The following is a 25,322-nucleotide window of genomic DNA, read 5'->3' as shown; positions in this document are numbered from 1 at the left end:
TCTTATGTAAATATACAGCTGACTTTCCATACTTTTTATATTTTAACATCAGTTACACTGAGTATTGTTCTTAACAAAACGTTGAATTAGAACTTTTCCACAATGTCCAAATTACGGTATACAGTCGAACCCCATGCTTGGCTCGAACTCACCGAGGCTCGAGGTATTTTCGCTGGTCCCTTTGAGTTCGAGCCAAGCATGAATGCTGACCTTCAGTATGAACAAGTATGTCCGTTATATCCAATACGAGCCATCGAGGAATTCGAGCCAAGCGAGTTCGAGCCTACGGAGTTCGACTGTAATGTACTCACTAAGAATGATATACTTATACTAACTTTTAAACTGGTACAGTGAATATCATTTATACACAAAACGTTTTAAACTGATACAGTGAATATCATTTATACACAAAACGTTTTAAACTGATACAGTGAATAACATTTATACACAACACGTTTTAAACTGGTACAGTGAATATCATTTATACACAAAACGTTTTAAACTGAAACAGTGAATATCATTTATACACAACACGTTTTAAACTGGTACAGTGAATATCATTTATACACAAAACGTTTTAAACTGAAACAGTGAATATCATTTATACACAACACGTTTTAAACTGGTACAGTGAATATCATTTATACACAAAACGTTTTAAACTGAAACAGTGAATATCATTTATACACAACACGTTTTAAACTGGTACAGTGAATATCATTTATACACAAAACGTTTTAAACTGAAACAGTGAATATCATTTATACACAACACGTTTTAAACTGGTACAGTGAATATCATTTATACACAACACGTTTTAAACTGGTACAGTGAATATCATTTATACACAACACGTTTTAAACTGATACAGTGAATATCATTTATACATATAACATCGACGGCCCTTCAATAAAGACATCGATTAAAAAACCCAATGCAAGAAAGAAGAAATATGTATTGCATCATTGAAGTCGAAATAAATGAATATATCTGCACGACATAACAGTGATGTCTAATTGCTTTGTATAAACACCGCCGTAGACTCAATTTACGTATATCCCACTGCATTAACACCATCGCCTCCTCAATATTTGTAATATTTTGGTTCCGACGAATCAACAATTTTACAAGGCAATAACTCACAATCATGGACTATTCTGATTCAAAGGCTGTTCACTCGTTGTATGTGTCTTTATGATATTGACGGAACAAAATGAAAACCTTTTTTATTTTGTACTGTAAATTTCCTGGTGTCGTTGAAATTGCCATAAGACCTGATCGGTTTATCTAAAATTTATACGACTTATAACACCCCCAGCAGAGCTATTGAAAAAGTGTCTTCCTACGGTTGTAAGCCGACCGTGCACGAGAATTTCGAGTAATCCCATTAGCCGATACATTGTGTTTATAAAGGCCATGATGATAATCTAATGTTTAACTTTCGGAAAAAAATACTAATATTTATCTATTTATAAATCTGTATTAATTAATGCATGTATTTGCTCACTAATATATGCAACACAGTTATCGTCGTATAAGTCAGATACCGCTAGTCGTTTTTCTTCAAAAGTGTCCTCTTACAGACGTATTAAAGAAATCGTTTCGCTAGGTCGAATAAACTGTTTCACCATCATGTGATGAGATATTTTGTGCACTCAAGTGCAAAACAAGCATACAAGGTTGTACAGATCAGGTCATATAATTACAAAATCGGCAGATATTTGTCATCAGAACATCGGGCTATAATTTCAAGTGCAAGTGGAAAAATGACAAAAAGGCAAAGCAAAGATATTGGTTGCTTCCATGCCGATACATGTTTAAGGGAATCGTTCACAGATTCTATATTGTCAACGCTTTGTTTTAAATATTATAAAGTCGAGTTATTTTACTAACTGATATAAACTTACACCGAACATCAAGCACTAGACGATTTAGAAGGGGGGTATCTGGCGCACGCCCCCTCTAAATCCGCCCAAGTTTAGTTTTTATATCAATGGGAGAAAACAGTAATAAAATACGCTATTAAATGCGCCATTTCCGAATACAAATTGTTAAACAAATGAGGAAGTAACCTCAGACCCCCATTTAAATATTTTATGCCATATAATTTCGGTTCTCAGGGAGGGGCGAATGTCAAAAGGTTGCGCCCCTAAGTTACGCCCCCTCTAACGTCAATTCCTGTTATCGCCCTTGACAAGAGTCCCTCCTTCATTAATTTGTTGAGATCTTGATAAATGTCTCGGTAAATCGTTCTAATTAAATCTTTTCATAATGGATACATATATTCTTACTGTTGATTGATATAATGATATAAAATATATATGGTATTAAGACATACACGCGTAATCCTCTTTTTAAGTCGCTCAATCATTCAATAAGTAAACAGCTAGTAGAATAAATACTATTGGATATATTCACTAAATGAGGTATCAGTATTTAAACCACATGGAACGAATCGATTAGTTTGTTTGGCCCTAGTGTCAGTAAATAGCTCAAAGCTGTGCCTGTGTGGCTGAAGTTTAAAACAAGTATAGTATTTCAAAACAAGGAAGTCATATGATGGTTTTCTTATCAAATTGTACACAGAACATAGGTTTCAAAATCTATGATAACAAAGCTGTACGAGGGAATATAAGCAAGCGCTCAACCGATTAAACAGTGCATTTATCCATTAGGAATATAAAGTTAAAGGTTTATTAAGGATATCTTACCTGTTATAATAATATAAAGAGTCAGTGTCTATAGTTGCAACGATAACTTCTACATCAACCGAAAACGATGTTCCACCTGCTCCTACTGTCGGCGCTCCTAGGAGGCCTCGAGGCGGCTTCCCCCTGTACACTGCCCAGCCCAGTGTTCTCCTCCACTCAAAGCGGAACTGTAACCTATATGGCAAAGGGGACTTTCATTATTTTAGACGTGAGTATTTTTACATTCAAATCGATCAGAATATAAATATGTACCGCTATACACGCTGTGCGTAAACGATGTATTTTGATATTTGTAGTAAATCGATTATAATTATTAGCATAGTATTCTTCAATGAAATCACTGAAAATTATGAAGTGATGGTGGCTGATGGGGGCATAGCTAGCCCTCTATTCATGTGGATTCATAATTGTGCTAGAGGGGTGAGGGGCATGCCCCCTAGGAAAATTTTGAAAACCATGGTGCAATCTGGGCGTTTTGAGGGTAATTATTTAAAACTGGAAAATGAACAGTTGTAGAAATATGTTGTCAGGTACGCTTACTGCAACTTTGCCTGATTTCTTTTGTCAGAATCATGTGGATTCAGCCGCGTACTTGCGTTTAGGCAGCTACGCGCCTGGCTATAATGGCTTGTATATTAAATGCAGACAGTACTCGAAGGATCTTGTAAATCACTGTTGAGACTGTAATTAAATACACTCGAATTCAGTGAAAACATAGTTAAGACAAATCAAACCGCCGTGATGAAAGAAAAAAAACACATCCGGGCTCTTTCTTACTATATACAAAACATGCTCTGTATTCTGTAGGAAAATATGCACCAGTCAATTGTAACCACAGCCCCCTCGGGTATACCGGGGATAGGCAGAGGAAAAGCGCACTTATTTTACCTACCAGGCCATCCCGCCGTGCCGAGTGAATGCGTCGGTTGTATTTTTGCGCCGAAAATAGCGGGGAATGGGCCTTACCTAGGATGTCCCCGGGATGCGGGGGGGGGGGGGCATTTGGAGCGGATTTTACCAGCAGTTTGTCCTCGCAGGGCGGGGATTTTACCTGGAATTGGCTGGACAAACTGCCAAAGTCCCCGCTTTTCCCCGGAGGTGTGGGTGGGGGGGGGGGGGGGGAGGCGTGGTTACAATTGACTGGTGCATTGCATTGCAAAATTGACTGGAATTGGTCGAATCGGAGTCGGGTGTTTAAAGCTGCCCTCTCACAGATTGATCGTTTTTGACAACTTTTTTATATGTAATTTTTGAAATTGAATGAGCCAATCTTTGCGTAAATGTCTGGAAACTAGTGATTTAAGACTACTGACAATATATCACATCGCAATTTATCATATATAAGTTTTGAATTGATGATTTATGGCTGAAAGCGTTACTAACGCTTAAAGAGAAATGAACTTTTCGGCAGGTTTGCTAAACATTTGAGATATGTTTTTATTGTAAATTATCTAATATGACTGAATTAAAGGCATTGATGCCCAAATCAGCCGATTCTGAGACAACTTTTTTTTTAAAAAGTGTCACAACTGACAATCTGTGAGAGTGCAGCTTTATTTTCAATCTGTTTGGTTTTCCACTTACAGCAAATGCAGCTGATCGACTATGACTTCAATAGGAAAGTACAGAGGGTTTATGTAGAGGCGGCGAACAAACAGGACGTGCGTATCATCTACATGGACTTCGCTAATGTGAGTATTTTGCGACATTAAAGTCTGAGTATTTGGCGACATTGAAGTGTGAGTATTTGGCGGCATTGAAGTGTGAGTGTATTGCGACATTGAAGTGCGAGTATTTGGCGACATTGAAGTGTGAGTGTTTGGCGACATTGAAGTGTGAGTATTTGGCGACCTTGAACTGAAGTGTTTTACGTCATTTTAGTATGAGTATTTGGCGACATTCAAGTGTGAGTGTTTTACGTCATTGTAGTGTGAGTGTTTGGCGACATTCAAGTGCGAGTGTTTGGCGACATTCATGTGTGAGTATTTGGCGACATTGGACTGTGAGTATTTGATGTCATTAAGGTGTAAATATTTTGCGACATTGAAGTGTGAGTATTCAGCGACATTGAAGTATGAGTATTTGATGTCATTGAAGTGTGAGTATTTGGTGACATTGAATTGTGAGTATTTGTGGTCATTGAAGTGTAAGTATTTGGCGACATTGACGTGTGAGTATTTAGCGACATTGAAGTCTAAATATTTGCCGTCTTTGAAGTGTGAGTATTTGGCGACAATGAAATGCTAGTATTTGACGACATTGAAATGTGAGTATTTGGCGACATTCAAGTGTGAGTGTTTGGCGACATTGAAGTGTGAGTGTTTGGCGACATTGAAGTGTGAGTGTTTGGCGTCATTGAAGTGTGAGTGTTTGGCGTCATTGAAGTGTGAGTATTTGGCAACATTGAAGTGTGAGTGTTTGGCGACATTGAAGTGTGAGCATTCAAGTGTGAGTGTTTGGCGCTATTGGAGTGTGAGTGCTTGGTGTCATTGAAGTGTGAGTGTTTGGCGATATTGAAATGTGAGTGTTTGGCGATATTGAAGTGTGAGTGTTTGGTGACATTGAAGTGTGAGTGTTTGGTGACATTGAAGTGTGAGTATTCCGTGACATTCAAATGTGAGTATTTGGCGACATTGAAGTGTGAGTATTTGGCGACATTCAAGTGTGAGTATTTGGTGACATTCATATGTGAGTATTTGGCGACATTAGACTGTGAGTATTTGATGTCACTAAGGTGTAAATATTTTGCGACATTGAAGTGTGAGTATTCAGCGACATTAAAGTGTGAGTATTTGACGTCATTGAAGTGTGAGTATTTGGTGACATTGAATTGTGAGTATTTGTGGTCATTGAAGTGTAAGTATTTGGCGACATTGGCGTGTGAGTATTAAGCGACATTGAAGTCTGAATATTTGCCGTCATTGAAGTGTGAGTATTTGGCGACAATGAAATGCTAGTATTTGACGACATTGAAATGTGAGTTTTGGCGACATTCAAGTGTGAGTGTTTGGCGACATTGAAGTTTGAGTGTTTGGCGACATTGAAGTGTGATTGTTTGGCGTCATTGAAGTGTGAGTGTTTGGCGTCATTGAAGTGTGAGTATTTGGCAACATTGAAGTGTGAGTGTTTGGCGACATTGAAGTATGAGCATTCAAGTGTGAGTGTTTGGCGCTATTGGAGTGTGAGTGTTTGGTGACATTGAAGTGTGAGTGTTTGGCGATATTGAAATGTGAGTGTTTGGCGATATTGAAGTGTGAGTGTTTGGTGACTTTGAAGTGTGAGTGTTTGGTGACATTGAAGTGTGAGTATTCCGTGACATTCAAATGTGAGTATTTGGCGACATTGAAGTGTGAGTATTTGGCGACATTCAAGTGTGAGTATTTGGTGACATTGAAGTGTGAGTATTTGGCGACATTTAGGTGTGAAAATTTGGCGACATTCAAGTGTGAGTATTTGGCGACAATGAAGTATGAGTATTTGGCGACATTGAAGTATGAGTATTTGGCGGCCCTGAACTGGAGTGACGTCATATAAGTGTGAGCACTGAGGTTGAATATTTGGAGGCATTGAATTAAGAGTATTTGTAGACATTGGTGTGCGAGAATTCGGTGTCAATTTGGTGATTTTGATAAATGAATATGTGGATTAAAATTAAAAAGACTCAAAATATATTTAAACAATTTATCAGTGGGCTTTATAACATCAATAATGATATAACAGAACTTCTTCGATACAAACTCCTTTTATTTTCAAAATTTGTGCTCGGGGAGGATGGTCACGAACTATTGGTATGTTAGTTTTTCTGTTTCAGAAAATGGAGTACACTCAACAGGGTATAAATGGAACATGTACAGGGATGCCGAAGAATGGGACCATGCACCCGCCCTATGTTCCGGGTACCTCTTTTTTTGTTTTGAAGAGAAAAAACTACACTTAAAAATCTCAGTACTGTATATAAATTATTGGGCAAATTTAAAAGCAGTTTTCTCATTTATTTTATAAATAATTATACTGCTTAGCATTTTGCTGTTATTTATATCGCCTGGGTTTCGATTTATCTAAATTTATTTATTTAAAAGGCCTCACGTTTATAATGATATTGTTGTTGTTGTTGTTGAGTTTTGTAAAGGTCTACCTGCGTCCTACTGTATAATGGCTGAATTATGGCTTGACCCCGTCGCATCCCAAAGTGTTACTGAAACATACTTTTGAGACCAAAGGCGGAGTTTATAATGATATGATAATGTATACATTTAAATATAAAAAGAAGGAAGTATTAACTTGGAAAAAAGAGAAATCGTATTTAGCATTTACGTTCTATATGTTTTCTTTTGTTGTAGAGGACGCCAAAGTGGGTCCCAAAATGGTAGTTGGTACGGAACAGAAATCCCTGACTATTCAGTATTACTCGTATGTGTTGGACGGCTTACACTATTCAACCGGATTGAACGACGACTGCATAATCGTCACCGTAGAGATAAGGCAGATTCTCCCCGGTGGCGGTAATGGCAAATATAACCTTTAAAGCGTTTAAAAGCCTATTTCAATCCTTTTATAAGTGACCCCCACCCCCCCCCACCCCCCAAAAAAAAATAAAAAAAAAAAAATAAAAATAAAAAAAAATTAAAAAAATAAAATAAAAAAATAAATAAATAAATAAAACAATCGTGTATAGTACACAACCTCTGTGTATTGATCTTAATCTTAATTGCTTAATTGTTTTATCAGATCTCCGATCTGAGTATCCTGCTGTGCAGTTTTGGAGGTTTTATTATAGAAATGGACCCTAAATGGCCCTGAGCCAATAAACAAATATACACAGGAAATTGGCCTCTACCGTGACATCAGTGCAATTAGCAGGAGATACACAGCAGGGGATTGTCATGCCAAACATTCCTTAAACTAGGCCTTTAACGACAAAACCAGCCCTGAGTTCAGTAAAGTTTGCGAAATGGCTTTTGCTTGTAGTTATTCGGAACACCTAGGCTATTTTCCATCGAAAACACCCTCGGATGTATGCCGGTACATCAGTAGAAGTAGTTCGTAAAAATTTAAATATTAGTTTTGATTAGTTGAAGTGATTTCACCTATATTTTGTATATCTAAGTTTAAATTGATTACCAGTGAAGTCTATAATTGCAAAAATATTTATGGTTTTTAAGAGTAAAGTCATTAAGTTTATCTGCTAAATTGAAATCACTACGCGATCTACTTGCAGTGTAGGTAAATGTAAAGATTTCTGACATTGTAAACCGTCCATATACATGTACATCCGACGTTGTTTTTGATGGAAAATGGCCGAGAAGTTCCGAATGGCTTGTAGTGTATGCACTTCGATACAACCGGGATACAAAACAAAACAGCTGGCTTATAAGTTGAGCAACAGTCATTTGATATGAATGAACTCAAGCTTTGGTGTCATATGACCTGAAATACATTCGGTGATATTTAATCAAAATTATTTATTTTTTCTTCAGATTTATCAAAGGGGTCACTCCTACCAACGATCAAGCATAAAGTTACTATTACTAATATTTTAATGACAAAGAATGGGCGGAGTGAGCGTAGCAAATCACATCCCTTCTTAATCATTCAAATATTACTTCAGGTCATCTGTCTTAGAATACTACCTCATTTAACGCAAAGTATGACGCAGGGAGTGTGTATCGCATTCATGTATATGAGTGGCAGTGGGCGGACCTTAAAACACCCGTGATTGCTCAAATACTTAATGATTAAGCCAAGTATTTAATGATTGCTTATCTACATTTTCATTGGCTGAAAATGTAGTTTGTATTCTAGGTGTAGTTGTCATATACTGATAATGTGATCATGCAGATCATTCTCGATTTGTTTACGTCAACTTGGCGAGTTATATGTCGACTTAGAAAAAAAGATATTCCAAAGAGTTTAAAAAACATGAAAATATGAGTTTGATAGTTTTCATTCTTTTGAAAATTTAGCCCGTTCTGCTCTACAAATCAAACATAAGCGCACACAGGACAGGAACACAATATCAACGTCATTTCCGAAATAACATGACGAGTGTATGTCTACCGATTGGCGTGTTTTACTAATAAAACTCGGTTAAATATCTTTAAATACCACTTAAGGCATAAAATGAAAAAAAAAGAAAATTGTTTCTTACAGTGTAATATCGCAATTTCACTATGCTCATTGGTGAAATATATTGCGATCTTACTTTGAAACGAACAATTATATATCCTCTACGTGTCCGTCCGCCATAAAGTGTGTGGTTAGCTAACTAAGTTTAGTTTGGCTTAGAATACAACTTGTCTACATTCTAAATGTAGGTTGCTACGCTCACTCCCCCATTCTTAATCATTAAGGTTTTAATTCATGTCATTTTACAATTATTTGGTCTATTTGTATATTTATTTGACCCTGCTGTTTACAGGATACGCCAACCTTTTTGACCTCGTTGTCTCCGACTGGAAGAATAGTCTAAGGACACCCACAGTCCTTGACATTCCTGCCAAGTGCAAGGTAACTATGACAACGGTGACAGGCCACCAAAATTAATTTCATTAAAGTTCTAGTATGTGAAGACAGTTTTAACTGATGTTAGTTACATTCTGGTACGTTTTCTGGGTAAAATCCTTGGATCGGTTTCCTTCAGAAACACAGGAGCTGTTTCGTACCTACGAGAGATTTTCAACAGTAGTAAATGAACCAATAAATATGCTCCTCATTCGGAACACCTCGGCCATTTTCCATCGAAAACAACCACTGATGTATGCCGTTACATATATAGAAGTAGTTTGTAAAATTTAAAACAATAGTATTAATAAATTGCAGTCTTTTAACCTGTATTCTGTGTTACTAGGCTCAAACTGATTGCCAGTGAAGTGTATTATCGCATAAATTGATTAAGATTACCAAGATTAAAGTCATTTAACTCCTTAATTGAAGTTATTACGCGATCTACTTGCAGCGTAGTTAAATGTTTAGATTCCTGACATTGTAAATCGTCAATGCACATCCGATGTTGTTTTCGGTGGAAAATGGCCGAGGTGTTCCGAATGAAATGCTCCAGCCGAAAAGGCCCGCAGTTCTAAGAGACAAAGAGAACACGACCCGCGTCTGACTCGAACCTGCAACCATTGATTGAGAAGAAGGCATTCGTATTACTATTAGTCACCTAACCTTTTTCACATTCAAAAAACGGTTGCAAGTTATCATAATTAATTTGTCGAACATGCTACACGAAAACGAAAAAAGAAAAGAAAAAGGAAATGAAATGAAAAGGTACATAAGTATACTTATACACATATGTTTTCTGTTTACAGAAATAGCGTGTGACTCGACCGTGACAGTTGACCGAAACGTTTGTGGAGAAGTTACCAAACACTGTTTTTGAAATATTGAATTTGAAAAAGACAAGCGTTTTTTTTGAGTTGCATTTTATCCTTATTCTATCAAAAAATCATGTGGCTAACATTGCATATAATTCAAAAGTTTTAAACGTCTATGTCCTTAGTATTAACCAAAAAAATAATGAAATAATAAACAACAGATCTTTGAAAAACTCTTTCCATGACAGACTCCTTTATTTTATTTTTAAATTTTAACAATGCTTTTTGTTGCAGAAATCTCCAAACATAAATTCAAATTATGGATGTTTTTAATTGGTTGATGTGTTGATTAAGATTATGTGGTCGCAAAGTATGACTTACTGAATTGAATATATCTTACATTGTATGAATGATCATGTAATTGGACATTAAACTCTGGAATCCTTGCACGACGTTTGTGTTTATGCCTATCAGGAAAACCACATTTACCGAATGCCTGTTGTGGAGACTTCGAATGATGTTTGAACTTTGCCCCGGAATTAAAGGGGCACAATATGCTCTGCATAGATCACTGGCGCCGGATTTTCAAACTCAATCATTTGTTTAAAAAAAATATATGCAAACTTAAAATTATTATACCGAAAATATGAAAAAATATTGATTTTTTTATAAGTATGCACTTTATATATATATATATATATATATACTAACTTTTTATTTTTAATGATTGATTATGTTGAAATCACTGAAAACTGCATTTGCCAATTTTAGGACAATCTGGTGTCAAGTCCCTTTAAGGTTGCAAGTCACTGTCAAGATGACCTCTACCGTCAAATCCTGGACCCGTCCCTGATCTTTATAAATATTTATTTATGAGCTTTTATAACTTCAGGAACAAACCACTACAGTTTTTTTAACTTTAACTGCTTCATTGGAAAATACTTAGTTCAAACGGTTGCTGTGACCTTGACATGTAGGGGACATGGGTCCTGAGCGCGACACATCCTGATTCTATGGTGGTCACTTCTGCCAAATCATTTTAAAATCCGAAAGATATTGCCCAGACCAAAATGGGCGGACAGGCTGGCGCCCTCCACCAATGTGTGAATAGCCCAAGGTAGTTACATTATGACAAATTTATGACCTCACTGGACGTAAAATGCGAATATATGGCATTTTTTATTTTATTTATTTTCAAAATCGGTAGATTTAAACAATAGCGGTAGATTTTGTCGGGACAGCGGTAGAAGGGTCTGAAAAGTAGTAGATTTTGTCTACCGCCGGCAGAGTTCACATGTCTGCTGGCGCACTATTCGGTTCACAAAGTGAAACCGGGTATAACAGCTATACATTCTTTCTACAAATTGACATCAGACCAGAAAGTACTATTTATAAATTTAATAATATCTGTATAATATAATATATTTTGTCACACTAATAAAAACATGTGAATTGTGAATTTCATTAACAGCTTGTGTACCCGAATACATTTAATAAAATACACGCTTAAGGGAAAACGTATTGAATATAAAAACAATTTTATGTATAAAATGTAAATAATGTTTAACATTATGAACTTACATATAACGCTGAACCCACACCCTAAAGCTTAAACAGGTATCAAAGCACTAATTTCCCAAAAAAAAAAAAAATTAAAAAATATTAACTGCCTTCACATATCTTGTTTATTCGCCCAGTGTCTGTTTTAAAACAGCAGATTCACGAATTTCAAACTGATAAAAAATGGCTGCTGATTTACAAATTTTAAACAATGAAATTAAAAATTACTAACATTCCATTAGACAAAACATAATTTCGAACACCAAAAAAAACCAAAATCAGAGCGCTACCAGACTTATTTGAAACAAGCATTTTCCTCATGTTTTACATAAACAAGAGAATGATGACTAACCCTATAAAATGTCAATGAGAACTCTGAGTATAGTTGCATTCTCTCAGATTGATTGTTTTGATAACTTTTATTATTTTTTTGTCTTGGAATGGGCCAAGTTTTGCATAAATGTCTAGAAACCAGTGATAGAGGACTGCTGATAAAAGAGCAGAACGCAGTTTTAATATTTACATTTAAACTTGATGTTTTATGGCTAAAAGCATGACTAACCCTTTAAGAAAATTATTAAATTATAAATTTTGGCAGCTAACCAAACAATTGAAATCTGTTATATTGTGAGTTATCTTATATGACTGCATTGAAGGCACTGATACGCAAATGAGTTAATTCTGAGACAAAGAAATAGAAAAATGGTAAAACTGTCAAATTTGTGAGAATGCAGCTTTAATACCCACAGACTAAAAGCAAGTATGGCAAATTCAAGGAATCTTGTCATGAAACAGAAAACAAATAAATTCTCTAAAGATAGCAAAATCACAAATCAATAATACCATCTAAGAAGGGTTTTTTTTTAAAAATGATAATGGACCACTATTACATAGTCTTTTGATTATGAACATTTTAAAACACACATACGCGGAAACTTTTGATATTTCTATAAAATGAAAATGAATCACACCATTTTATCACACAGCAAACTCATAATAAACAGAAACATTTGATAAAACAACACATGCATGATTAACTGTATTCTACACTATATCTGCTTGTAACATAAATACAGTACATGTATATTAGAAGATTTAAAAATATAGTGATATTTAATTGTTGTGAATTCAAAATCATAAACAGTTATAAACCAGGAGTACAATGTATCAATATAAGAAGTGGTAACTGATAATAGTTCTTAGTCTTAATATGACTACATATACCCTACATAGAAGCTAAGATCACCATAAGCAAATGTTTATGCTCCTCTGGTAATGATTTCAATAAGTTTAAAGTTGTTTTACAACGCTTGGGCCTAAAAAAAAATGTTTGGTTAGGGTTACATCCTTCTCAAAAATAGGTAGGGTAGGTAGGCTTTTTTTTTTTTAGTTTTTCATTTTTTTTTCAAACTGACTATAAAAATGGTAGGGTCGGCGCCTATTCCGTAGGTAGGGTCGGGTAACCCGAACCAAATGGGTTTTTTTTTAGGCCTTGTGAAAAAGTTATACTAACTCGTGCAAAGGCGTTCTCGTTGGCATGATGTTGCAGGAGAGTTTGGTCTTTTAATTGCATGTGGAAAACCAGAGAAAACATATTTGTAAAACTTGTTTTCAGTTGAAAAGGGGCATAACTCATCAATTATAATTGCAATAGTGGTGGGTCTTGTAACATACATGTACATGTGTCTCTGGCAACATGAATGTGTACCAAGTTTCACCTGAATGCCTAAAAAGTGTTTAGTAATGCAAGCCAATGTTAAAGACTTTTTAAATCGACTATAACAACACCAAGGTTATCTCAATACCTTGACATTAATCTTCTTCTAAAATCATTTGTGGTGGTAAAAAACAGGAGAATATCCCCAAAATTGGTGTTGAGAATCGATTCCAGTTTGACCATCTATAATAAGTTTCACTCCAGTAACAAATTATCGATAGTACAATCGGTTTTTGACAATACCTTAATTGTACTTTAATTCTTGTACAATAACTCATTATCCTTTAAAGTATGCTTATGTTATGTGTTTGTTTGAAGTTATTTAGTGTTGTTGTTGCTTTTGGGCATATTGTTTACTGAATAACAACTGAACACTCCCAAATGTTTATCAATTAATGAACTCAAAGAAGAAAATTGGCTGAAATTGCCTTAACTTAAATACAGAAAAGAAAGAAGAAAAACAACTCACCGATTGCATTGATATGTGATTATGACAGAATACAATTGATTGCCGCCAATTTCAGGTCTAACCAATCAGTTTTTTTATCATAATCGATCATCGGAACATCACTACCCAAAATACATAGTTTTATACTCTCACAGCAAACCACCAACCTTAACAATATCTTAATCCAGAACATTATATTGATAAAATGTATCAAACATAAACAAATATGAAACAGTATGTTCTTGCTACAAAAATATATGTAACTATACATGTATTCACATTTAAGTCATTATAAATATGAACAAGAAATAGGAATGTACACATGTTATATGCTGGAACGTTAAGTAAGATTAAATACCCCTAGTATCTTAATAATGTTTGTGTCAGGCTTTATTAAAGAAAACCTGGAATGTGTTAGAAACATGTAATAATCTGTATCCGATTGTTTAAAACTGCGCTCTCTCAGAGATAGACCATTTTGACAACTTTTTTTTATATTTTATCTAAGACTGAGCCAATTTCTGGCATAAATATCTTGAAACCAGTAATACAAGACTGCTCAAAAAAGGATCAGATCACAGTTTTTCATATTAACTTTAAAAAAATGAAGTTTTATGGCTAAAAGTTTTACTAACGCTTTAAGAAAAATATTGGCATAAAACATCAATTTTCAAACATAAATATGAAAAACTGTGATCTGATCATTTGCCAGCAGTCTTAAATCACAGGTTCTCAGACATTTACGCAAAAATTGGCTCATTACAAAACTGTTTTAAAAAAAGTTGTCAAAACAGTCCATCTGTGACAGTGCAGCTTTGACAGGTGAATAAGTTTCCCATAGGTTATCTTTTGCCCAGTTTGCACACAGAAATGATTTCATTAGTTAATAGTTATAATAGGATAACAATTGACCAATCAGTATACAGTTCAGCTAACTTTAACCAATCAAAGAGTTAACCAGTAAAAAAATACCATATAAATATTTCATCTGATTTATAAATAACCAGTTAAATCTATTATGGAATGTATAAGCATGTCTTAACCTTTTAAAAAATCTAAAAATGATTATGTAAATAATGATTAAAAATTGCATGCAATTTTTAATTTAATAAACAACTCTCAAACATAAACTTAATTAAAATCACAGTTCTACTCTAAAAATGACACTTCGTCAGATAACAATGAGCTTTGTACACAACATCAAAACTCTATAAAATCAAATCTGACTTACAAATTAACATTAAAACACTATTAAATATAATATAACAAAATAACCCAAACCTTACATAAAAGTAACAAATACGTAAAACAAAAACTACTCGATTACAGACTATTAACATTATCTTTTGATTTTTTAGCGTGCATCGCACTTGTACAGTGACGCAGATAAACGCTGCGTTCCCTATAACTTTTATCACAAACGGTACAATGAAATTTCTTGGTAATTTCCCCTGTGTGGTGCTCTTTATGCATTCTCAGCGATTTTAAATTCATAAAAGATCTATCACAGATATCGCACTGGTGGGGCTTGACTCCGGAATGTTTCTTAATATGCGTTGGAAGATACCAACTGAACAAAAATTTCTTCCCACATATGGGGCATGGATGGTCTTTTGACCCAGTGTGACTCAGATTATGCCTGTTTAGCAAATGAATCGTCTTAAAAGCCTTGCTACAATTGGTGCATTTGTAAGGACGCTCGTTCATATGAGATTTCATGTGACTTCTTAAAGAGGGCTCACTGGTATATCCCTTGTTACAAAGATGACAAAAGTGGGTCAAATCGCCTAAGTGATTTTTCATGTGCGTGGTTAACGATTCTGCGGTAACAAAACTTTTTGAGCAAATGCCGCAGGCAAACTTTGGGTCCGGCTTTTCATGAACATTCATATGCCGCGACAGAGCACTACGTATTATAAAACGTTTGTGACATACAGGACATTCATGAGGGCGATCACCGGCATGTATTTTCATATGTATGGTGACAGACTCAATACAAGAATATGCCTTATCACAAACTTTACAAAAGAAATTTCTCTCTCCCGTATGCGTTTGAATATGACGATTCAAATTTCCTGAGCTTTTAAACCCCTTACCACATTGCTTACAACTAAACGGCCTTACATTTAAATGTGACTTCATGTGTCTGCTGAGATTACCACTTTCTGTGAAGTCAAGTCCACAAGTACTGCATTGAAATTTTCTCTCTCTTTTCTCGTTATGAGTGGCCACATGCCTCCTCAGATTGCTGGGTTGGGCGAATGCCTTCTTACAGACTGGACACTGATATGGTTTGACTCCAGAATGGGTGTTCAAATGGTTCCTCATTGCTGACTGCAAATGAAATATTCAAATTATTAGTTTAAACTTTATTTATTTTACAACGATTGTGAAGAAATTTATTTCAAATTATACTCGTTGGCACAATGTTGCACGAGAGTGTGGTCTTGCATTGAGGGGTAAACCAGAGAACCTAGAGAAAACCCAATTGTCGGGCTTGGTGACCACCAACAACACTCACATGTGCCCAGGCCTGGAATCAAACCTGAGCAGCTTTCGTGAGACACAAGTGCTCTTACCACTGCACTACAGTAACCAAACATTAAATTCTAAATTATTGAAGTTGTTTAAATCATAGGTGGCAGTATCAGTTAGAGATGGTGAAAAACGAGGCAATATCAGTCAGAGATGGTGAAAAACGAGGCAATATCAGTTAGAGATGGTGAAAAACATGGCAATATCAGTCAGAGATGGTGAAAAACTGGCAATATCAGTCAGAGATGGTGTAAAACGAGGCTGTATCAGTAGGAGATGGTGAAACACATGGCAATATCAGTCAGAGATGGTGAAAAACTGGCAATATCAGTGAGAGATGGTGTACAACGAGGCAGTATCAGTCAGAGATGGTGAAAAACATGGCAATATCAGTCAGAGATGGTGAAAAACATGGCAATATCAGTCAGAGATGGTGAAATATCAGTCAGAGATGGTGAAAAACATGGCAATATCAGTCGTAGATGGTGAAAAACGTGGCAATATCAGTCGGATATGGTGAAAAACATGGCAATATCTGTCAGAGATGGTGAAAAACATGGCAATATCAGTTAGAGATGGTGAAAAACGAGGCAGTATCAGTCAGAGATGGTGAAAAACATGGCAACATCAGTCAGAGATGGTGAAAAACGTGGCAATATAAGTCAGAGATGGTGAAAAACTGGCAATATCAGTCGGAGATGGTGAAAAACATGGCAATATCAGTCAGAGATGGTGAAAAACGTGGCAATATAAGTCAGAGATGGTGAAAAACTGGCAATATCAGTCGGAGATGGTGAAAAACATGGCAATATCAGTCAGAGATGGTGAAAAACGTGGCAATATCAGTCAGAGATGGTGAAAAACTGGCAATATCAGTCAGAGATGGTGAAAATCATGGCAATATCAGTCGGAGATGGTGAAAAATGTGGCAATATCAGTCAGAGTTGGTGAAAAACGTTGCAATATCAGTGGGAGATGGTGAAAAACTGGCAATATCAGTCAGAGATGATAATGATTATTTAGGAGGCTTGTCCAAAAGATTGTGGACATCTGTATTTTAGAAATAAATAAGCATAGGTGGAATTTGACTACAATATCTAGAAAAATGAATCAATATGGCATAGTGACCTATATTCATACTTGAGAGTTTGCGGCATAGTTGTAACTGTAAAGCAAACATTGTATCTGATGTTGCACTTTTAAAGATATTTTTAATTGATTGATTTGTACAGCATACTGCTGTCATCATCAGCCTTAAACATTCATCATTTTTTTACTCTTCAAAGGGTTTCATTCATCGTTCTTGCAAGTGTTACCTATAGCTACAATTTATTTGCAAGTTGAGTTGAAATAAATGCAAAATGTACATGCATGGATGTTTTGTGGGATAATGAGCTAGTGTTTCAGCCAGAAATGAAAGAGGGCAGGGTGGGCCCAAAAAGGGGCAGGGTGCTTTCTTAAAAGTGAAAAAAATGCGCACAATATTTGCTTTGTATTGTTGAAAAATGGCCATGTACCTTATCAAAGTCCCTTTTATTGCATAACCATGCACACATTGTAGTAATATCCCTATAGAATACTCTTAATAATTCTCCGTTGTTCATTTTCACTTAAGACACTTTTTTAACCATCTTGGGTTGTTGTCACCAGGGCTCTCACTCGGCTGGATATTTTGGAAGAAGTGACTTTTACTTCCTGTCAAACTAGGGAGAAGTGGGGAAACTTTAAGTGAGCCCACCTCTTTAGTAGTTAGTTCCCCGTGATACTGGTACTTTAAAAAATATGCCAAATCTCTGAAAGTACCACACCTTTTTTATCTCAGACTCTGATAAGTAAAGTTGATTGATAAGTCATACATGTAGTTGTTGCACTTAATTTGAAATTTACTTGGTGGCTTTGAGCTGAGCAGAAGCCTTGATTGAAGGTTTTTTAATCCTTGAAATGCTTAGTTCATCAGCAAACAGTGGTAACTTCCAAATGATAATTAAACGAAAATGTTCCTACCTTTGTGGAGAAAGACTTGACACATATCTTACAAGTATGTGGTGCCCAGCCTCTATGGATTGTCTGTAATACAACAAATAACATGTACATAACATGTACATCATAAAATAAAGAACTTGAAAATGAAATATTAAAAAATAAATTCTATGATAAAATCTTAGATATCATTAAAGTTATTATGCACCAGTCAATTGTAACCACACAAGGTCCGGGGGTATACCGGGAATAGTCGGGGAAGTGGGCCATGTTTTTACCTTCCAGGTAGCCCCGCAATGCCGGGTGAATGCGGGGTTTTTGTCTTTGCGCCAAATATAGCGGGGAATGACCCTAACCTAGGGTCCCTGGGGTGCGGTGGTATTTGGCGGCAGTTCATCCCCGCAGGGCGGAGATTTTACCTGGGCTTGGCTGGACCGAAAATCAAAGTCCCGGCTTTTCCCCGGACCTTGGGGAGCCATGGTTACAATAGACTGGCGTATTTCTTTATGAACTAAATAGCAAACTTAAAACTTTGCCAATTGCAATAATATTAATGTAAGATGTTAGATGCTTTTAAACCTATGGGAAATATTTCCTATGACAAGAGTCAACTTTAGTCAAGTTTATACAACAAAATTAAAATGCAATGAAACAAAACATGTCATCAACTAAAAACTGGTATGAATTAAGTCAATAATTCATAACACAAGCACATATTTCTATGTGCAAACTAACCTTTTCATGAGCAAGCCGATTACTGGGGTTGTTAAAAACTTTGCTGCAAACTTGGCAAATTCTTCGTTGTTCAAGCGTTAGGGAAGTGCGGGGCTTACGCTTTTTTCCTGGCTTTTTTTCCTTATTAGCGGCACCAAGTTCATCTTTTGAAATAAGGTTTGCATTAAAATCACTGACTTCTGACAAGAGAGCTTCAGTAACCTCTTCTTTAATTTGCAAAGACTTCTGAACTATTGGTATAGTTTCATCATCTTCCTCAGCAAATGCATTTTCATTGTAGGCTGGACAGGATGATGACAGAGTTGTGTCAGAAGTCTTGCAACTTGAAGTATTGAAGTCTGTAAGTTCTAGTTCTGAGTCTGGTGGCTCAATCTTTATATCCATGGCTAATGATGCCACAATGTTTTCTGAAGTAGAATACAAGATTTCATTCAATATTACAAAAGCAAGTTTGAATTCTAATCAGAGTTGAACTAAAACATTTTATACATTTTAGCACAGAGTGACATACAGTAAAACTGTGGTCATTCGAAAACCAGCAGTTCCTCGAGGTCGAAGCTTGGTCCCGAAGATTTTTCCTACTATTTTCATAAAAATATACTTACGCTGCATGGAAACCTAAATATGTCGAGGAGTCGAACAATATAGTCGGTTCCAAGTATACAAATTATGCACAAAACCTTATGGCTCCCTTGAGGTCATAATTTCACACTTTTTCCCGAACACATGCTCCAAAATAAACAAACAATTGCTAGGTGTTAAAATTTTCGTAAGTTGTAAAGATTGCAATGACAGTTGAAAGGCAATTTGATAAGGTGTTACGCATGACCGATAGTAGTTGATAAGGGCAAACACTACCATATCGATCCAGCATAATAATCTCTGAAAAGATTTCCTTCTTGTCACTTTGCTTTGCAATATGTAAATCTTGTAAAAATAAACATTTCTATTTATTCTATTATTGATATATCTTTTACATGTAGAATACATTTAGTATACGACAGCCTTTGAACATATGAGGGATTTCCACAACGCAACACATAATCGGTGTCTTAGTAAACAGTCAGTTTGACGAGTTCAAACTTAAATTACACTGAAAGATATTTCAATACAGCCTGGAAAATTGAAATTCGGTCGTTCGAAACATCGCTTCCCTCAAGGTTTTTGCTCGGTCCCCAGCATCCTCGAGCGATCGCAGTTTTACTGTACATGTATGTATTAACCATAGGTAACAAACCCCCTTCTTTCTATAGATACTAGTATCTATAGATGATTTTGAACTCTCATGAGGAGAGATTTAATCCGAGATCATTTCTGCAATAATATACTAGTTTAACTGGCAGAATTTCATGACATTTATCAAGTGTACACAGGATCATTAATAATATCTGATCTGATGGTTTGGCTGTTATCAGCTGTGACTATATTTAGAATTTATATAATGGAGTTCTTTGATCAATTATCTTACCTATTCAAACATTTTATAATTCTTAAAGAATATATCAATTTAATTTTTAAACCTTAAAAAACAAACAGATTAATTGCTAATTACACAGTCATACAAGCTAGTAGATTACATGTGCTTGTTTACTATTAATAAGCAGAGCTTGACAAAAATTAACAAAGATCACAGGTGGAAATTTCTTGATAAATGGAGGGGATTGTGGATCATTGTTTCTATTTATTGTTTCAACGATAGCATGCAGTTTCCAACCAAAGGTATACATGTATGTCTTTGATTTTAACTAATTGCAAATGGCTTGAATTATTAATCTAATATCATGAGGCTGTTACATAAAAATAAATGGTCCTGTATTGTGGGGAAAAACTTTTGAAATGAATAGAAAGAAATTAACGGTAAAGACACATATTGAAAAAAAAAGAAGATTATTTGTGCCGGCATATCATAACATTTAGGCTTGGTTATTTTGACAATTAATCCTGATTATATCTTTGGGAAACTTACTAAATACTTAACTGAAAATAACAATAAAACTTTTACCCCAGGGCAACACTATCATTTATTTAGCATTCTTTAACTTTCAATAAGTTGAATAACTTCCGTGTTTACGTTTTCCTGCACATTGATTTGTTGTTTTAGATAATTCACAAGTATGGCCACATTAACCTGCAATATAGAATTCAGCCATAATGAAAAGAAGGCCTAAAAGCATCGTGAACATGAAAAAAAACTTACCAATAATGTCAACACAACTTCATGACCGTGGCAAAAGTTCAGGTGCCAACTTGACACTCGTGGTATATTTGGAAACAAGGGACGTAACTACTAATGAACATATCAGGATCAGGGTATTGCTATTTCCCGTACATGTATTGACATTCATTAATTTGTCCATTAGAGGGACTCGCTCATGTTGTGGCACCATTTATGTCCGGTTATGCATCTGAAACACATAAATTGTAAATATTTTACCATTTGAAACCCTAAACTGCCGAAAAAATACGCTAAAAGTATAAAAAAAAAATCTTTCGTGGGATGCGAAACCACACCTGAGTGCACTCGAGCAAAAAAATCGAAAACTGACATTGACAAATCCCCAAAACCACAAGGACTCATAAGTAATATTACGGATAACTTAGCATTTAAGCCTGTTTGTTCAAACTGTAATTCACATGTCAAATTACATGACCCATGAATGGAAATAGAATTTATCTTATCTTATCTTATCTGTACGGATCGTGAATGAGTTGAAAAATGTCAGCATCCACAAAGAACAGTTGCTTAGTCTAACGCTCTAATAATGTTGATTTCATAAGGGAAAAACAACAACAAATGACTAGATATATTTCATCATGTTGGTATTTCATCTTAAATCATACTTAAACTCCCTCAAGGGCCCACATTTCGGCTAAAAATCAAACTATCAAGGCAGCCACTTTAGTGTACCATGCATGAGCAGTTCCAGGATTTGGAGAGGGTACACTGAATTGGGAACGCAACCATCAATATGCGATCCGTTCCCAAGAACCAATGTAAATATGGCTTCAATGTTGGTAGTTGTGCCTGGGGGTTCTCCTATAAGATCTTTTTGGCTATTTTTAGTCGTTTTCGTGTATCTTTTATCCCGAGAGCGACATAAGAAAAGTTAAATTGGAGGAACATTTTAGGGGATAGGGGTGGGGGCGCTTTCCTAAATCCGGAAATTCCGTGGTTATCCTGCGGACGCCCTTGCGTTCTTTACTGGCCATAATGGTTTAAAGTTTACAATGTGTCTTAGAAAATTTTCTAAGATCAGTGTACGAATATTTTACGATGTCCGCACGAGTACCTCACGAGCCCCTTTCGATGTGTAAAAATATCCTGCGTTACATTTGCGGCTTTTACACGGGCGCGTCCTTACTGGCGTTTAAAAATAGACAAAGGGCACCGCGTGACCCCAGCCGAATGTATGACTGCTACACCCGGATGACGCAGTTCCTGCGGTACCCCCTATTTCCATTCCCATTCATTTAGGGTTTGATAATGATAACTAGTTCGACTTCATTTGACATATGTAACTTTGACCTTGGAAAATACATAAATGGTACGCATTATAGCATCATGACTCTGGTATACGAGAATGCCTATTATACGGAATTGAAGAGGGCGGTCGGCTGCCATTGCCGATGCGTATTTTGTTTGCATAGTTAAAACGTAACTGCGATGATAGTGACACTTATGGTAATCTATATATTGCATTTACATTCTATCAGAACATCAAAACATGTTTGTATTTGTGTATGTGGTGTTTTTTCCTTTGTGCCTCGTGTTCGATAATTATCGTATGGGCCCTTGTCTTGTGCATCTAAGTCCTTTATCATTCTGCTGCTGTGTCCAATCGCTGTCTTCTTTTCCTGATTGACACTTACTGTTATCCTTTACTTTGGCCCTATAATTTGCTGATACTCCAGCAAGTCCTGTTAGTACCATCTTATTTGCTCCTGAATTCCGACGTTGATTATTAGTCGGTGCCCAGAACAAAAAAGGCGAGTTTGAAAAATTAACATTGAGCTTAATTGTTTGTTTTGAAAATGTAATTCTAAAGAAAGAGCTCCATATAATTCCATTTTAATGTATAGTACGGGGTGTGTAAGCACCGAAATGTACTTGCTGTGCAATCAGATCTCAAAATATGCACAAGTCCGATTCGGGAGAAAAGCTCCTGGCACCACAGTTTGCACAATATTAAATCGAAATAGTAACCAGCCTCCAGTAGAAGTGTTTTTACACGGTACCACATTCTCCGATTTCCGAAATATGTCCGTTAAATGAAATTATCAAATAAAATATAAATCATACTCACGTTTGTTCATGTAAACATAGGGCACAGCTCCACCACGGAAATGTCGACAGCTCTTTTTCTATGCACCAGCGTAAAGTGGTGGAGCTGGCGTTTAGAGGCCGTGTAATATGCATGGGAATAAGGAATGTAATTATACACGTCACTTGCAATCAATTTAAACTTTGTAATACAAAATACACGTAAAATCTACTTATCGATTGCGATTGCGAAAGTGGGTACAAATTTGATGTGGGGTTCGAATCGGAAGGATTACTGAACTGTTTTGTTCGTTTGAGGTACATATGTGTATTCAAATTTTAAAACGGTTGGAAAGGGTATTCGGTTTAATGACAATACAAATAATTGGAAGTATTAAACACAACTGATCTCATTGGCATCAAGTTCAGAAAGGATTAAAGATTGCACAACTGTATCAATTTTATGGCGAGTTATTTTTTTACCAATGAAAATACAGTCGAACCCCGTTGGCTCGAATCAGCTTGGCTCGAATTTCTCGTTTGCTCGAACTGGATGTTCGGGACCGATTTCTATAAACTGAGGGTAAGCATTCCCATTTGGTTCAATTTTCTGAGGTATTTTTGCCAGTCCCGGGTAGTTCGAGCCAACGGGGTTCAACTGGTCAGTTAAAAAGACTATGTTATAAATGTTTCGAATTGACTTTAACTGACAACTCATATTTAGTTGCAAGTTACAACTACCGTTTATGAAGGGTAACCGGAATTAATTTATTGTTGTACCTTTGATATACTAAAATTATAGCTGATAATGGAATTGCATTACCACGAACGATGTAACAATCTTGTTCATCTTAGCAATGTATAATTAGTTCATTTCTGTTTAAAATAATGTTTGATGTGTGTAAAATTGAGTACATTTATAGTTAAAATTAAAATACTTCTTCTTCTTTTTCTTCTTTTTCTTCTTCTTCTTTTTCTTCTTCTTCTTCTTCTTCTTCTTCTTCTTCTTCTTCTTCTTCTTCTTCTTCTTCTTCTTCTTCTTCTTCTTCTTCTTCTTCTTCTTCTTCTTCTTCTTCTTACCGAATCCTTGTGATGGCAGCCTTGCCTGGTATTGTAGCATTAATTGGTCAATTTGGAGGAAAAACTGATAAGTGAAAATCAATATTATGTTTACATATGACGTCAAATCACGTGGTATGTACATCGTCTATACATGTGGTTTATTATCTCCATCGTCTAATTTTCTTATATTCTAGATTAAGGTTACGCCATAACTTTGAGGATTCGTCATACTTATGATGCGGTTACCATGCAGCTTAAACTAAAGAAAGTACACTGTTTTACATCAAACGATTGTGTTTCAAGAACAAACAGCAACACAATACCGGATCGACGATGATTTAATTGCAAACGTACACACAGTGATCTTTTTAAGCATTCAACGCAGTGCATATTACAAGATACATTAGCGCACACTGCACTAGCCATACCATTATGAATTTACTCCAAGCATTATTCACACGTCATCTTAACCCACAAGCCGCCTCAAACCAAGTACAGAACTTTCCCATTGTCATCGCGCGCATCTCCTCTCTCAGTTTCAGCATTCTGATCAAGGCATATGTAGTTCGTTGGAGAGATCTGATTTGGGGCACCTGATACAATGTTGCCCGCGTATTCCTTTGTCCAATTTGGGTAGCATTCACTTCTTCCAGGAATCATTAAGCGATCGCGATGAAAGACAAACGGCGCACGGAGCGTCGTGATCCTGAAGATTTTGGCCAAAGAATTTTGCCCCACCGTCAGTGAATTCGGCTTGGAAGTCGTATTCCGTACCGTATATTTTCGAGGTATAATCCTGTGACTGCTCCGTGTCATCGTACTTTGCCCATATGGGGTCAGCAGCGAGGCATAAGAAGCCTATTTCATGAAATTGAAGACGGAGGTCGGCTGCCACTACCGATGCATATTTTCTTTTTTTTTTGCTCAGACTTAATAGTAGTTTATCATTGTTTATGCGTATTTTGTTTGCATATTTAAAACGTAATTACGATGATGT

At 36.0% G+C, this 25,322-nt stretch overlaps 2 protein-coding genes across 2 annotated transcripts; one reads left to right on the top strand and one right to left on the bottom strand.

The window, feature by feature from the left end:
* Window positions 1-2,544: 2,544 nt before the first annotated feature.
* LOC128214965 (uncharacterized) lies at window positions 2,545-10,473 on the top strand. The gene is made up of 6 exons (XM_052921687.1): window positions 2,545-2,919; window positions 4,298-4,402; window positions 6,523-6,607; window positions 7,052-7,213; window positions 9,130-9,218; window positions 10,022-10,473. Exons 1-6 carry the CDS (start codon window positions 2,779-2,781, stop codon window positions 10,025-10,027), a joined length of 588 nt encoding a protein of 195 aa, XP_052777647.1. The 5' UTR covers window positions 2,545-2,778; the 3' UTR covers window positions 10,028-10,473.
* Window positions 10,474-11,241: 768 nt separating this feature from the next.
* On the bottom strand, window positions 11,242-21,278 carry LOC128213709 (zinc finger protein OZF-like). The gene is made up of 4 exons (XM_052919732.1): window positions 21,200-21,278; window positions 19,003-19,409; window positions 18,292-18,354; window positions 11,242-16,086 (listed from the first exon to the last, which is right to left on the bottom strand). Exons 2-4 carry the CDS (start codon window positions 19,384-19,386, stop codon window positions 15,076-15,078), a joined length of 1,458 nt encoding a protein of 485 aa, XP_052775692.1. The 5' UTR covers window positions 19,387-19,409; window positions 21,200-21,278; the 3' UTR covers window positions 11,242-15,075.
* Window positions 21,279-25,322: the final 4,044 nt, after the last annotated feature.

Source organism: Mya arenaria, chromosome 13 (genome assembly GCF_026914265.1).
Source record: "Mya arenaria isolate MELC-2E11 chromosome 13, ASM2691426v1".
Lineage (NCBI taxonomy): Eukaryota > Metazoa > Mollusca > Bivalvia > Myida > Myidae > Mya > Mya arenaria.
The sequence above is the reverse complement of the archived record's forward strand: the minus strand, read 5'-3'. Positions and strand labels throughout refer to the sequence as shown.